This window comes from Panicum hallii, chromosome 2, assembly GCF_002211085.1.
Source record: "Panicum hallii strain FIL2 chromosome 2, PHallii_v3.1, whole genome shotgun sequence".
Taxonomy (NCBI): Eukaryota; Viridiplantae; Streptophyta; class Magnoliopsida; order Poales; family Poaceae; genus Panicum; species Panicum hallii.
In genome coordinates, this window is record NC_038043.1 from 29,923,090 (window position 1) to 29,938,521 (window position 15,432).

General features: G+C 42.7%; 2 protein-coding genes across 3 annotated transcripts; both read left to right on the plus strand.

The window, feature by feature from the left end:
• Positions 1-711: 711 nt before the first annotated feature.
• Positions 712-5,492, plus strand: LOC112883170 (PI-PLC X domain-containing protein At5g67130). 2 transcript variants are annotated; one of them, XM_025948425.1, is made up of 9 exons: positions 713-859; positions 928-1,049; positions 1,299-1,421; positions 1,515-1,652; positions 1,750-1,848; positions 2,122-2,425; positions 4,411-4,631; positions 4,711-4,797; positions 5,015-5,492. In XM_025948425.1, exons 2-9 carry the CDS (start codon positions 969-971, stop codon positions 5,234-5,236), a joined length of 1,275 nt encoding a protein of 424 aa, XP_025804210.1. In that variant the 5' UTR covers positions 713-859; positions 928-968; the 3' UTR covers positions 5,237-5,492. The 2 variants fall into 2 exon arrangements, with proteins under 2 accessions (XP_025804209.1, XP_025804210.1); XM_025948424.1 differs by having other exon boundaries at positions 712-1,049.
• A 1,541-nt stretch (positions 5,493-7,033) lies between these two features.
• On the plus strand, positions 7,034-10,512 carry LOC112882722 (CBS domain-containing protein CBSX1, chloroplastic-like). The gene is made up of 7 exons (XM_025947847.1): positions 7,034-7,503; positions 8,434-8,521; positions 8,608-8,672; positions 8,867-8,915; positions 9,335-9,393; positions 9,825-9,998; positions 10,111-10,512. The coding sequence occupies exons 1-7, from the start codon at positions 7,339-7,341 to the stop codon at positions 10,183-10,185; spliced, it is 675 nt and encodes a 224-aa protein (XP_025803632.1). The 5' UTR covers positions 7,034-7,338; the 3' UTR covers positions 10,186-10,512.
• The last annotated feature ends 4,920 nt before the right edge of the window (positions 10,513-15,432 follow it).

The window sequence follows — 15,432 nt, forward strand, 5'->3', positions numbered from 1 at the left end:
GGGCCGCTGGAGGGGGCTTAACAAAAAATTGCCTCGCAGGGGATTTTTGTAAGGACGGCTGTATTATCTTATTTTTTCCTTTTTACGTCAAAATAAAAATTAGTTCGAGGGTGGGTATGTTTGGGCTAGCTGGGTTTAGTTCTGATTATCTAAAAACTGGAGGGCTTTTTTGAAAAATAGGCAGAGCTCACGGGGTTGTTTGGTACAGTTCCAATATATTTTTTTATTTCAATCCATAAATCTAAATCTATGATGGTGCAGATATGTGACAAACTAGAGCTGCGTACCATTCGGCCAAACTTTTTATAATAAAGAAACAATTTATATATACTTATATTAGTTTCAGTACACAGTCTCATTGCACATTTACCAAAACTAAGAATATGATATCCGTATCGCTAAGTTCAAAAAAAACTTATATATACTTAGACCGGTCTTAGTTCACAATTTATGACGGAGTTATGTTATAAAACTCTTCCATATCTTATAAAACTCTTTCCCACCAATTTTTACAGCGATACCGCTAAGTCAGTAAAATTGCTAACGTGACATGTCATTTATTTTATGTTTATAAAATTTCTAATGGAATTTTCATCAAGACTGATCTTATATGGTGTGTCTGCAACACACGATAATGGTACGTGGAAGTTTACATACTAATATATCCGTCCGAGAAAAGAAAAGCCGCCCCCATGGACGCGCTGCTTGGTCTGCCATCATCCGTGATGACAAACTACGAGCAGCAGCAGCAGCGATGAGAAAGCGCGTTGACGGTTCTTGCCCCCAAAGCCAAACACTACCTCTGGGACTGTGATCTTGTCTTTGCTCTTCTTTATTCCTGTTCAGCACCAAACCACAGGTACTATAATTAACAGCCGTCAGCAGATCACTCGCTCTCACACTGATCACTCCTGCCCTCTGAAAAAGGAAGGAGAGGTGGGGGAAGTGTGGTTTGGTGGCCGCAGCTGATGGCGCCGCCGCTGCTCCCCTCCTCCGTGCTCTTCTTGCTCCACATCGCACTGCTGCCGCTCGTCCCCTGCTCCGCCCAGGTACCGGCTTCTCTCTCTTTCCTTCGTAACTAGCCAACCTGCCGTCCGATTCTTGCTGCGGTCTCAGTTTCTTGGGTGTACCTATCTGTGGGTGGCCCGGTTCGATCAGATCCTCAGTTTCTTGCTAGGATTCTTCTAGTTATTGCTAAAATTGGGGCGCGATTAGTTAATCTGGACGCCTTTTCTTGCTAAACCTGCGATCAGAACTCACTTCACCTGAATGATTCTTGTGGTTCTTGTTCCGATAAGGTTGGGGGTTCGTGCTCCTCCGCGCGCGACTGCGGCACGGGCCTGTACTGCGGCAGCTGCCCCGCCGCCGGCAGGACCAAGCCCTCCTGCATCAGGAACCTCGCGATCCAGCCCACCTCCATTGTAATCCACCACACTCCCCTCTTCCGTCTCTTTCCTTGTAGCTTCTCTTCTTCCTGAATCCTGATGCTATGGGGGATTTTGCTTCTTGTTCAGGTGAAGGGGCTGCCCTTCAACCGCTACTCGTGGCTCGTCACCCACAATTCCTTCTCCATTCTCGGCGAGCCGTCGCGCACTGGGGTCGAGAGGGTCACGTTCTACAACCAGGAGGACTCCGTCACCAACCAATTGAGGGTAGGTTCTGGATCTTACAAGCAGATTTTTCAATGGACTTTGTATGTTTGGGAGCGGAGTGTGACCGATTAAGAAATTGATGTGGAGGTGCTTGCAGAATGGCGTCAGGGGACTAATGCTTGATATGTATGACTTCAACGATGATGTATGGCTCTGCCACTCCCTGCAAGGGCAATGCTACAACTTCACCGCTTTTGTGAGTTTATTCCTTGCAGATACTTACCAGTTCATCGCGCATCTCATAATTCTCTAACTCCATATTCAGACTCAGGACTTGTGCTTGCTTATTGTTTTCATTATATTCTTAATATCCCCTAATTTTGGATTAGGGCACCTTCTGGAAGAATTCAATTGGTGTTAATAAATGAAGGAAACGATAGTTTGTTCGTTGTTCCTAAATTTACCTGCAACTCCAAGATATGTTGCATGGGCCCGAAAACTAAAATGTTCAACTTAATTATGATGTTAGGTACCAGCAGTTGAGACACTAAAAGAGGTGGAAGCGTTTCTCTCTGAGAATCCCTCAGAGATTGTAACAATATTTATCGAGGATTATGTTCGCTCACCGATGGGACTGAGCAAGGTCTTTACTGCTGCTGACTTGATGAAGTATTGGTACCCCATCTCGGAAATGCCAACTAATGGCAAGGACTGGCCAAGCGTCACAGATATGGTTGCAAAGAACCACAGGGTGCTAGTGTTTACTTCTGATGCTTCAAAGGAGGCTAGTGAAGGAATAGCTTACCAGTGGAGCTACTTGCTAGAGAATGAGTGTAAGTTCAACTACCTGCTCTAGTAAGACATAGAATCACATGGCTTTTTGTATATTGGTAGATAGTGATGACCAAATCTAAAGCACTTTTATTACAATATGTACTACTGTATCTTCCTAGTTAAGAGTTGAGATATGGCAATAACATGATTTAGTTCTAAAAAATCTTATTTAACATGGTTATTTTCCACAAAATAACCAGTTTGACGGGCCATGAAATTGTTGTGTAGTGATTAGTTTAGGCTATTTTCCACACAGCAACCAGTTTGACGGGAATGGAGTTGTTGTGTAGTGATTAGTTTACTACAAAGACGAGTATGATCTAGGCACTAACAATTTAGAACCAAAACCAGTGAATGTTGAGTGACTTTATTGTTTTCCCTCCATATATCGATGTTCATAAATAACCAGCAGTTACTTTAGCATTCCAGAAAAACTGCTTTCTTTAAGAATGTCAGATTGTTTCAACATAATCATCATATTGGTTTTAGCACAGACATGCGCTTAGGATTCAGTTCAACTAATTTTAAATAATTTTAATTTGTTTATTAGGATGATACTATTTGAAGATGTACATGATATAAGATCGTACATGCCAATGTTGCCATTGTCAATTAATGCCTAATTACCTAAAGTATGTCCTGGAACACATGTGTTACTCCGAAGATTGAACTTGAAATTCGTATTATGGTTTTGTGCATAATTATTTGACTGATGGTAGTCAAAATGTAAAAATATCTGATGTTCATACCGCGCTATACTTGTTCAGTATTTTTTACCCATTCCCAATTCACTATGGTAGCTGAAATATTATAGAAAGGACATAAATTACACACATGGTCCCAATGTCCCATTGCAATAAACAAATATATTATGCATTTAAACCGTTAAAAACTCTTTCTGGTTGCAACCAAATCATGCATTCTTTTCTGTCAATGTTACTAACATATAGCGCAATATCCTCTGTTGAATTTGTGTTAAATATATGTGCTGCCATTTTGCTAGTAAGAAGTAGCATTGGATGTGCTATAGCTTTGCAAATGCATTTTTATAAAGTTTTACGTAATGTGTAGATTCATGTTTGAGTATTGATGTATACTAAATTACAGTTTTTCTGAAATGTCATCTTTTCTACTAAGTACACATAACAAACCTGAGTGGAATCATCTGCAAAAGTGCAAATGGAAGATTTCCTTCCTCCTATTGTTTTGGTGGCTACGTATCCATATGGTATTAGTTTTAGTAAATCTATCAGTCACACTGATTTCAGTGGAAAATGTGCTGACTCTTTCGAGAATGCATCTTTTGGATGACGTCCCTATCATTTATTTCAGACACATGGTATCTAGTCTAAAACGTGTAGCAATCTCATCAATATGTTATGCACCTTTTTAAACAAGACATAAGTAACCTATAACACTGAACAAGACTAATAGTTGTATTGTCACACAAATGAGATTGCTTGTCATTTGAAGCTTCTGAATAATCATATCTGTGGTCTAGACTCTAAGAATCAACAAAGTAAAATGCACAACGTGCTGTCTGTCAATATTGGTCAAAATGTTTCAGACTGGTAACCATGTTATGCACACTAGTAGTACACATATCTTGTGGCTAAATAAGAAACGAAATCAACTAGAAAATGTCCTCAGGATCTCAATTGCACAAACTTCACCTGATGTAATCTGGTTTAAAACAGATGCAAAGTTGTTTCGACTTCAGGATATGATTTGTTACTTTAGTTACCGCAACACCTGAATCGAGTTTAGAAATTGTATTCCTAACCAAGGGGCTAGCTTGCCTCAGATTGACCTGGTGACCATGTATAAATTTCCATCTGAAAAATGAAACAGTAATGGCCCTGGTAACTATTGTTCACTATAAGGGTATCCACAATTGACTTGTGTTTGCTACCTTCCATCAACAACAAACATAAGAGTTTCTCTTGTATCGAAATTCACATTTCATTTCTCATGGTCATGGCAGCTGGAGATCCAGGGATCGTGCCTGGTTCTTGTCCAAACAGAAAGGAATCACAGCCACTGAACTCAAGATCTGCATCTCTATTTCTGCAAAATTACTTCCCCACAATGCCTGTACAGAATGAAGCATGTAAAGAGAATTCTGCGCTACCACAAATGGCCCAAGCTTGTTATGCTGCAGCTGGAAATAGAATCCCCAACTTCATAGCTGTGAATTTCTACATGGTAATATTTTATTCCCACAATTACAAACAAGATATATCTGTTGTATGGAATAAAAATTTTCTTACTGTGCTGTGTGCAGCGAAGTGATGGTGGTGGTGTTTTTGATGTTCAAGACAGAATCAATGGCCTCACATTATGTGGTTGCAACACCATCGCTGCTTGCCAGGTAATTAAAGACCTATAGTTTTAACGTTGGAACACTTTATGGCCCTTCCACTTAACATGTTAGTTGTTCTCCATGATCATTAGCACCAGGCCTGATTTTTCCAGAAAACCTGTGGAACATTCTCTTTTGGAGCATACGACTTCAGTCATATTTCTTTTTTCAGATCAGAGTTTTTCATCAATGTCCTCACTCCTCACCAATGAATATCTATCTGCAGGCAGGGGCACCAATGGGTGCATGCAAGGACACGGGGGCACCTAATCAGACTCCATGGTCCTCCTCCTCCTCCACATCCTCTGTAAATGGAAACGTCTATTCAGGAACTATAGAGTTCAAGACCCATCCCACTGCTGGTGCCAGCAATACTTCCACTTGTAGTTTTGCTCTTCTGCTAAGCCTGCTGTTGACTGTAAAGCTGTTTGCATCTTTCATGCATTAATTTTTTTTTATACTTTTCCACTGTTTTTATAGAAGAAATTGATATCAGGGTTTGATGTGAGCTTGTTTCTCTGTCCAGATGACAATTAGTGCCTTACTAGCTTTATAGTCTAGAGATGGGAGTCAATGAAGGGTTGGATCAATGTTAATATAAGAATGAGTAGCAATCTTACTCTGTTCTCCCAACAGTAGTACAAAGAAACCGATGGGTAATGTTCCTGCTGCTCGGTGTCATATACAAATATGTGTTACGTTGCCAAGGTGTATGGAACACATTGAAAATAGGATTTTTTTTGTGGTAACAGTTCACTTCTCCGTTTTTTGTTTTCCAAATCAATAGGATTTTTTTGGAGTGAAAATGAATAGGATTTTGGCCCTGCTTCAACTGGCTTTTGCTTGTCCCATAAGCCCCAAAAGCTAGTGAAAAGCTGCCCAGAAGCTCAAACAAACAGCTCTCACGTAGCTTCTGGAAAGCTAAAAGTTCAGAAAAAGCGAGTTTATATGGAAAGTTGAAAAGCTCGCTCAGTTTTCTATGTTTTTTTTAGCTTTTGAGCCTAGAAAGTTAAAAGCAACATCTAAAAGTTATTATTGGCTTTTCAGAAGCAAAAAGCTAGCAACAGCGTTTTAGAAAAGCTTCAAAAGCTGCAGCTCTAACAAACAGATCCTAAATATAAACCAGAATTCTCACGAAAAAAAAGTTTAAATATGAGCTAGGATTCTCACGGAAAAAAAAGTCAGTCTGCAAACTGAAGATAAGCGTAGGGTTATACAGATTCAAGTGGCATGGTAGACAAATTTGTGTTCACTAGAACACGTCCAACAGTTGCAACAGATTCCAACAAGCTCTCAAACGATTTCATTTGCTGTGCTAGAGACATTAGGCCAAAGGTCAGCACACTCCTGGCCGTCAGTTCAGTATCAGAGCATGTAACAGAGGGGATTATCGTGTTACATGCCAAACTGCACCAGCCTGATGTTGATGCAGTAAATAGACGGTTGTAGTTCTTTTCTCTCTCACATCAACCTTGGTATTCACAAGCACTGCAGCATTATCTGCAAACGGACCAGTTCAATTGATAACCAGAATAACACTAGAGACTATACAATGAAAACCACTGGACTATCAAAAGTAGGGATAAAAAACGACGGAACAGGCGGGAAAATCTCTCAACCATTTCCGTTCCCGTATTTTATTATGGAAAGTGGGAGTGGGAGTGGAATAGCCATGAACGGGGACGAAAACGGGATATACGGATTACGGAAACGGGCGGGAACCGAAAAATTTACCTAAATCACCGTTCACCTCGCATAAATATAACACTGCACCCACTTTTACACAAGCTATTTTTTTTAAATATGATTGATTAAACCATGAAGTGTACTAATTGATATTGAGAAACAAGAGAGGATATATGGTGTGCCTACTAAATCTTGTCCGAATTTTATAATACATGACTAATATGGGATCATCCTGAATAAAAAGGATCCCGCCGGTACGGGATACACCCCTTTCTGCTTCTCGCCCCATTTCCATTATTCTGTAAATATAAAAATAGGCGGGATAAATATAGAAATACGGGTGGGATGGGATTTTTTCCATCTGTTTTCATCCTTAACTTAATCAAAAGTAACAAGCAATTGGCATTCAGTAGGTCAGCAAAGCAGAACAGAAGAATTTATAACAAAAAAATCACCGAGAGAATACCAAAGAAACCAGTAAACATGATTTCCCTACTCTCTAGAGCCCCACGAGCCGAGGGACACCGTCGCACGCCCAAGCCAAGCTCGTAAAATATCTCATCCCGCCGGACCAAAGCAAGACCATCATCATCTTTCAGTTCCCCCGCCGTCACTCGAGTCCTTGTGGCCGCGCTCCCCCTCTCGTCTTGCGCGGTCGAGCCACCGTAGGCCGCGTCGGAGTCAGCCTCGCCCAAAACGAGGTCTTCACGCGGCCAAGCGCGCGCGGCAAACAGCCACCCAGCACGCATAGCCCCCAGTGAATCCGTCGCCAGCCATCTCACCATCAAGCCGCGACCATCCGCCGTCCAGCCTCGCGCCGCCCGGATCGACCGCCCAATCCATCGGCGCACGCACGGCGGCGCCATGGACGCCACGCTGCTGCTCTCCGCCGTCGACGCCACCTTCGCCGCCCGGCGCCGCCCTTGTACGCCCGCGCGCCGCCCGGGGCGGGTTGTGCCAGGCCTGCGTCAGGCGTCCCGCAGGTCCGTCCGCGCCCGCGCAGCCGCAGCGGCCGCTCCAGCCGCCGTGGTGAGGACGGCTATCGAGTTTCGCTTGATATTTTTTCTTTTCCTCCTCCACCGTTGCTTTGCTTTTTTACTTTTCTGTGGAATTACTTTGGTTAGGAGGAATTAATGCTATTTTGGTACCCGCACTTGTTTGGAATAGTACTCCTCCCTCCGTTTCTAAAACTGAGTTGATGCTGTGTTGGATCTGATTGTTTAATTATGCTTGATACCAATCCCTTCCATTTCCTGCCAAAATTCTCTCAAGAATGCTAAACCAAGATCTCCATCTCTTGACTCCGTCAATCAATCTCACGGTCATCCGCTTCAGTGCTTGCTCTTTTTAATTGGAGGTTTTTCTTCCTCAAAATAGAAAAAGAAGTGAGAACATCTCCAGCAATGGCACTCAAATTACTTCTTGAGCTCTTGCTCTATTTTTACTAGTCTTTTGCTCTATTTTTACTAGTCTTTTAACCTCAACTCCAGCAGTAGCCTCTAATCTTACCCTCTTCTTTTAATCCGAAGGATGGTTAGTGGATAGGGGCTCCATAGGAGGGTGGAGGAAGAAGATTTGGAGGCTTCCCCAAAATAGGGGGTTTAGTGGAGGGTGTGCTGGAGCTTGGTTTTTTTATTCCACCCTCCAAATTTAAGGGTCTGCTGGAGTTGCTTTGAAATAACCTTGTAACAGGCTAACGGCACCTTTGTATTACAAAAATGTTCCTTTAGATTAGTAGTATGGTGTCCCCGTCCCAAATTTGAAAGGTAAACAGAGAAACATTCACTAACAAGAGTCGTTCTGGTGCAATTCACACTCCTGTCAATCGACATTCACATGCCTCTTTCAGCAAGCGCGCACACATCTAGTGTTCATATGTCAAGTCAATTGTTCTTAAAATATGTATATGGGTTTAAACATCAGTTTTTTGCTGATGATATCTGCGTCCTCCTTGTTCAGCAAAGCAATGCAGTCTACACGGTTGGTGACTTCATGACGAGGAAGGAAAATCTCCATGTCGTCAAGCCTACAACATCAGTTGATGAAGGTACCTCTCCTTCCCAGTGTGATGAACGTGCTTGTTTGCATTGTAATTTCTGAAGTTGCTTACTTCTGCTGTTTCTTTGTGCGCAGCCCTTGAGCTGTTGGTGCAGCATAGGATTTCTGGCTTCCCTGTGGTTGACGACAACTGGAAGCTGGTTAGTTTTATTCTAAATCTTACCCCCAATTGTCTTATAGATTTAAGAGTATTATTTTTGTGATATTATGTTGTTATTGAACTGAATACACTTAGTTCACTTTCCTCTGGTAACTTGAATTACACCGATAAGCTTGGTTATTATTACATTGTTATCTTTGATATCAATTATATTTCAAATATTTGCACCCGCAGGTTGGGGTCGTCTCAGATTATGATCTATTAGCACTGGACTCAATGTTAGGTATTTCTGATTCGCTCGAACTTTCAATCCTGTTCTTAGAAAGAATTCATATTACACCATCTGTTTAGAACTGCGCAAATACCAAGTACTCCCTCCATTCCAAATTGTAGGTTGTTTTGGAAAATCTAGATATATATAGCTTTTTTGCTATGCACCTAGATAAACGCTATGTCTAGATGCATAGCAAAAACTATGTATCTTGATTCGTCAAAACGACCTACAATTTGGAACGGAGGGAGTATTTTTCATGCTACTTTTACATGCCATCTTTAGTATATTTCATATAGCACTTGAATCGTATCCTTTCTCCATTACTTTATTGTATCATGCAATTCATCGTTATAGTTATATATGTTGTATGCATAGTATCTGGTACCATTCAGTATCTGTTATTTTATTATATTCATCTCATGATTTAGGAAATGGACTGGCAGATACAAATACAAACATGTTCCCTGATGTGGATAGTACTTGGAAGGTATCTTTCATCTTATGTATAGCCTGAATATTAATTGAATTATTCATTTTGGCTAGTTATTACTACTATTTAAAAATATTATTTTTGCACATCAGCTTTATTTATCCTGGCCTTTTTAACTCCCACCTATTGACATGAAATTCTCTGCTTCAATATGGAGGCACTTTTTCTTAATGGGAATTTATATGTTGAGAGAAGCAGCTCCTCCTTAGAATAAAATGCTTGCACCACATCAGACTCTGAACCACATTTTTGTACATCAGGAATACTATACCAGTCTGGCTTAAACAATATATTTCTGTATCAGTTAAGATGAGGAATATATGCTCCACTGTTTATTTATCTCATTAGCTTTCACTACTATTATGAATGAATTTGTGGTCATCTCTTTGTGATAGACTTTTTTTAAACTCATAATCACTGCTCTACAGACATTCCGTGAGATCCAGAGACTACTAAGCAAAACTAATGGCAAAGTAATTGGTGATGTTATGACTTCTTCACCTCTTGTGGTGCGTGAAAATACTAATCTTGACGCTGCTACAAGGTTGCTACTTGAAACCAAGTACCGGAGATTACCTGTAGTTGATCCCACAGGGAGACTTGTAAGTGGCTCTGTCCTTGCAATTCCTGTTCATGTTTCAGTAGCTCAATACCCTTAGCAAAACATTTTGAGCATTTTTGTGTGTAAACATTATGAAATTTCCATTCCTGAAGGTTGGGATGATAACAAGGGGAAACATCGTTGGAGCTGCTCTCGAAATAAAGAAGAAATCTGAAGAAGGTGCTTGAATCGCAGTGCCATAGGCATTCAATTCATTGAGAGTGATTGGTGAAAAGTTCATTACGATTGTATACGCTGAGAGTTCTACCTGGACACCAATAGATGGATATGGTGCTGGATACGGATTAATAAGTTGCAAAGGGCTTTGATATAATTTCATATAGGGCCTATTGTAGTTCATTTGAGGTAATCATACTTGGTTCCCTCTCAATATCAGGTAGTGCTAGTATAGCGGTGTATAGGTTGATGTTTCACTGTTTCTTTGAACCTTGTATTCCTGAACATTTCTTATTGATTATATAGTGAAATCTAGAGCTTGTGATATGATGAGAACATTGGATTGAGGTGAATATTTCTGAATTATGTTATGATTTCAGCAAGTCCTTGTTCAGAAACTTGTTTCATCCCGATGCAGACCTGCCTAAAACACGTACTCCTCCCTCTGGTTTACGGTAGTAGTTGTATTATTGGGTATAAGAAGATAGATAAAATTATCATCTTACTCTTGATGGATGTTAGAGCAACTCCAGCAATAATTAGTTTATATTTAGAGTCCTTAATAAAAAAATAAGGACTCCTACTTTTTGGGCTACGATTTTTACCATTAACTCCAACAACAGTCTCTAATTTCAGCCCTACTTTTTCTGACACGTAGGACTCACCTGTCAGATTTTTTTCTTTTTTATTTGTTCCTTTTATTCCTGATATATTTGTTTACCTCGACACTCCCGAAGCATTTCTTTGCCTTTGTCTCTCCCATGCGCGCCTCTCTGCCTCACCTCTCTGACTCTCTTACGTGGCGCTCTCTCTCTCTCGCCATCTCTCCAGCCAGAGCTTGTTGGCCTGCGCGGCCGCAAATGCCCTTGCCGGTAGCTCCCCGGCTCCCCAGCCGGGGCCCATCAAGGCTGCTGCTGCGGTGCGGGATGCACGTGGTGGGTTCTTAGCAAGGAGATGTCACGACGGGCGACGCGCTAGATCCCGGCCCCGGCAGCTTCCCCCTCACTCTGAGCTGCTCGACGTACCTTTTGCCTTCTCCTCGCTTCGACTTTGACAGCTGCAGGGCTCTTCTCCTCGCTTCGACTTTGACAGCTGCAGGGCTCGATTTGATGGCACTGATGCTCGATTCCACGGCGGACGAGCTCGATTCAGCGGCGTTGGTACTCGATTCGACCTGCATACGAGCTCGATTCGGCGGCGTTGGTACTCGATTCGACGGCAGACCAGCTCGATTTGGCGGCGTTGGTACTTGATTTGACGGGTCAAAGATGCGAAGATATCAGCTCATGCACCTACGGTGTTTGTATTGCACATGAAGTTCCACACTCTACGCCGTGAAGAGTCATCGGTAGTCCAGCTCTACGCCGTGAAGAGTCATCGGTAGTCCAGCTTAATTTGGAGTCACAGTCAGTAATATTTGAGAAGCCCCGAGCAAAAAACTACAAGCATTTGAAGGCTTTATATCTTAAGAGTTACATAAACGGCCAGCCTGTCAACCTGTCAACAAGACGTTGGTCGATACAGGAGCGGCAATTAACATAATACCGTATTCAGTGTTGCGTCGGTTGGGGCGGTCCGCTGGAGATCTGATCAAACCAACGTCACGCTGAGCGACTTCAACGGCCAAACATCAGAGACACAAGGCATCCTTAGTGTGGATCTAACTGTTGGAAACAAGACTATCCCAACCTCTTTCTTCATTGTCAACAGCAAGAGCACATACAATATCCTACTTGGCAGGGATTGGATCCATGCAAACTGCTGCACCCCCTCCACAATGCATCAGTGTCTAATCCAGTGGGATGGAGATGAGGTAGAGGTGGTTCATGCAGATGACTCGATCGAGATCTCGCATGCTGTCATGAGCACCTGGGACGCGCAAGAACCGATCTCAGGGATCAGTTTGGAAGACTGCGACCGCATTGAAGCTACAAAAAATAAGGTGAGACTGGTCTTATCCACTGGCCTTACAAAGTAGATAAGTCATAAAGAGCGAGCTGCTCTGACGCACTCAGCAAGGCCGATCCCAATGATCGGCCCCAAAAAATAAAATGTAAACTTTTGATGGCAAGTGTTTTACATGGTCATAGCAGTTACAGGGAGGCCCGCTCTAGCAGCCGGCCATACTTCAATTGTAAAATTTCAAAGACCAATGAAGGATATAAAGCGGCCGATCTCAACGATCAGCCAAAATTCTTTTTATTATCTTCTCTGTCCATCTGCAGCGTTGACTTAACAGATGACGAAAAATTAGGATACGGGATCACATCAGCTGACGAGCTTGAAGAAGTGGATATTAGTCCTAGGGATAAGCCACGACCAACATTTATCAGCAAAAAGTTACTTCCGTGTCTACGAGAGCTGATGATAGCTTTGCTAAAAGAGTACACAGATTGCTTCGCCTAGGATTATACGGAAATGCCTGGGTTGGACAGGAGCATAGTTGAGCATCGGCTCCCTCTCAAGAAGGGATTTCGGCCATTTCAGCAGCGAGAGCGGCAAATGAAGGCTAAAGTCCTGGTGGAGGTCAAGAAAGAGGTGGAGAAAATACTAGAAGTAGGATTTATCAGGCCTTGCAGGTATGCCGAGTGGATTTCAAGTGTCGTACCTGTGCAAAAGAAAGATGGCCGATGGTGAGTCTATGTGGACTTCAAAGACCTCAACAGGGCTACTCCAAAGGATGAATACCTGATGCCTGTCGCGGAGACATTGATCAATGCGGCTGCTGGTCATAAGATCTTTAGTTTTATGGATGGCAACGCCGGCCATAACCAGATCTTCATGGCTCCGGAGGATATAAACAAGACCACGTTCAAAGTGCCTGGGGCAGTAGGACTGTTCGAATATGTGGTTATAACTTTCGGGTTGAAGAATGCTGGCGCTACTTATCAGCGTGCCATGAACTACATTTTCCATGACCTGATCGGCAAGCTAGTGAAAATTTATATTGACGGCATCATGGTGAAGTCTGTGTCGGTTGAAGGGCACTTGGGAGACCTACGGCAAGTTCTGGAACGAACCAGAAGGTTCGGGCTTAGGATGAATCCGAAGAAATGCGCTTTCGGCGTATCGGCCGGTCAATTTCTAGGTTTCTTGGTTCATGAAAGAGGAATTGAGATCGGCCTAAAGAGTCAAAAGGCTGTGAGAATAATGGTGCCACCTAATACGAAGAGGGAGCTCCAGCAGCTCATTGGTAAGATCAACTTTGTCAGAAGGTTTATTTCCAATCTCTCCAGGCGGATTGAGCCTTTTATGGAGTTGGTGAAAATTAAAGCTAATAATGAATTTCGCTGGGGGGCAGAGCAGCAACGGGCATTTGAAGAGATCAAGGAGTATCCGTCAAAACCACCCATGTTAGTTCCACCCCAACAAGATAGATCATTCTACGTGTACTTATTAGTAGGTGACACCTCCATCGCTTCAGTAGTAATACAAGTGCATGAAAATAAAGAAAGGGTTGTGTTCTACCTCAGCAGAAGAATGCTAGATGCGGAGACAAGGTACCCTGATATTGAAAAGTTATGTCTTTGTCTGTTCTTTACATGCACGAAGCTTTATCATATACTGCTATCAGCCGAGACGATCGTCATCTGCATATCAGATGTCATCAAGCACATGCTATCGGCTCCTGTGTTGAAAGGCCGACTTGGAAAGTGGATGTTTGCATTATCAGAGTTCGATATCCGATACCAACCCACAAAGGCGGTCAAAGGGCAAGCATTGACGGATCTCATTGCAGAGAGGATCAATACTAATATAGCAGAACTCTCTGTACGAGCATGGGCCATGTACTTCGACGGATCGGCTTGTGGAGATGGATGCGGCATAGGTATCTTGCTTGTATCGCCTCGGGGAGCAATGTATTCTTTTTCAATCAGATTGCCTACCGCTTGCGCCAATAATCTCGCGGAATATGAAGCAGTGCGAGAGGGGATGGAGTTGCTTCTTGAGGCCGGCGCTGAAGCAGTGGAAATTTTTGGGGATTCAAAATTGGTGATATCTGAGCTCATAGAGGAATACAGGTGTGAGAGTGAGTTGCTCTTCCCGTTATGGGTACAATGTCAAGAGTTGATAGCCCAATTTAGGTACATAAATTTCTATTGGATACCTAGGACACGAAATTCAGAGGCCAATGATTTGGCACAGATGGCTTCGGGATATAAGGCTATAGCGGACAGAGCCGATCTTTAGATACACCTACTGGACCAAGGGGATTGGGGAGCCGATTTCTTCAATTATTTGAAGGATTCGGCTCCGGGGGCACCCAAGAGGATACGTTACAAGGCCATGAGATATATCCTGATAGGAGATGACATGTTCTACAGGACTTTAGAAGGTTTGCTACTCAAATGCTTGCGGCCGGTTGAATCCAATCGGCTCTTGCACGAAGTCCATGAAGGCACTTGTGGGACTCACCAATAGGCTCATAAGATGAAGTGGCTAATTAGGCGATCGGGGTATTACTGGCCCACCATGCTTGAAGATTGCTTCAAATATTATAATGGATATTAGGCATGTTAGAGATTCGGGAAGATTCAGATGGTACCAGCGTCAGTAATGAACCCTATCGTTAAACCGTGGCCGTTCAGAGGCTGGGGCATGGACATGATCGGCAAAATTAATCCTCCATCCATCAAAGGCCACCAGTTTATTTTGGCCGTCACAGATTACTTTACCAAGTGGGTGGAGGCAGTTCCCATGAAGTCGGTAGCGTCCAAGGACGTCATCAATTTTGTCAAAGAGCATGTCATTCACAGGTTCGGGATTTCTCAGACCATTACAACAGATGGAGGTTCAGTTTTCATTTCAGAGGAGTTTAAGAAAGTCGCTACTGACATGGGCATCAAGCTGATTAGGTCATCTCCATATTATGCCCAAGCAAATGGACAGGCTGAAGCGTCCAATCAGAGCCTTATCAAGTTGATCAAGAGAAAGATCGATGAATATTTTAGGCGTTGGCATGAGGTTTTATCAGAGGCATTGTGAGCATACCGTATTTCTTACCATGGAGCAACAAAAACTTCTCCTTATCACCTAGTGTATGGATAGGAGGCTGTATTACCATGGGAAATTACGGTCGGCTCGAGGCGCATAGAGTTCCAAAATGACTTAACAGCTGAAGAGTATGCTACCCTGATAAATGATAATGTTGAGGACCTCACGGAACTCAGGCTTTGGTCACTTGAGAAGATCAATGAAAATAAGGCTAAAGTAGCCCGCGCATATAATAAGAAAGTCAAGCCAAAAGAATTCCAAGT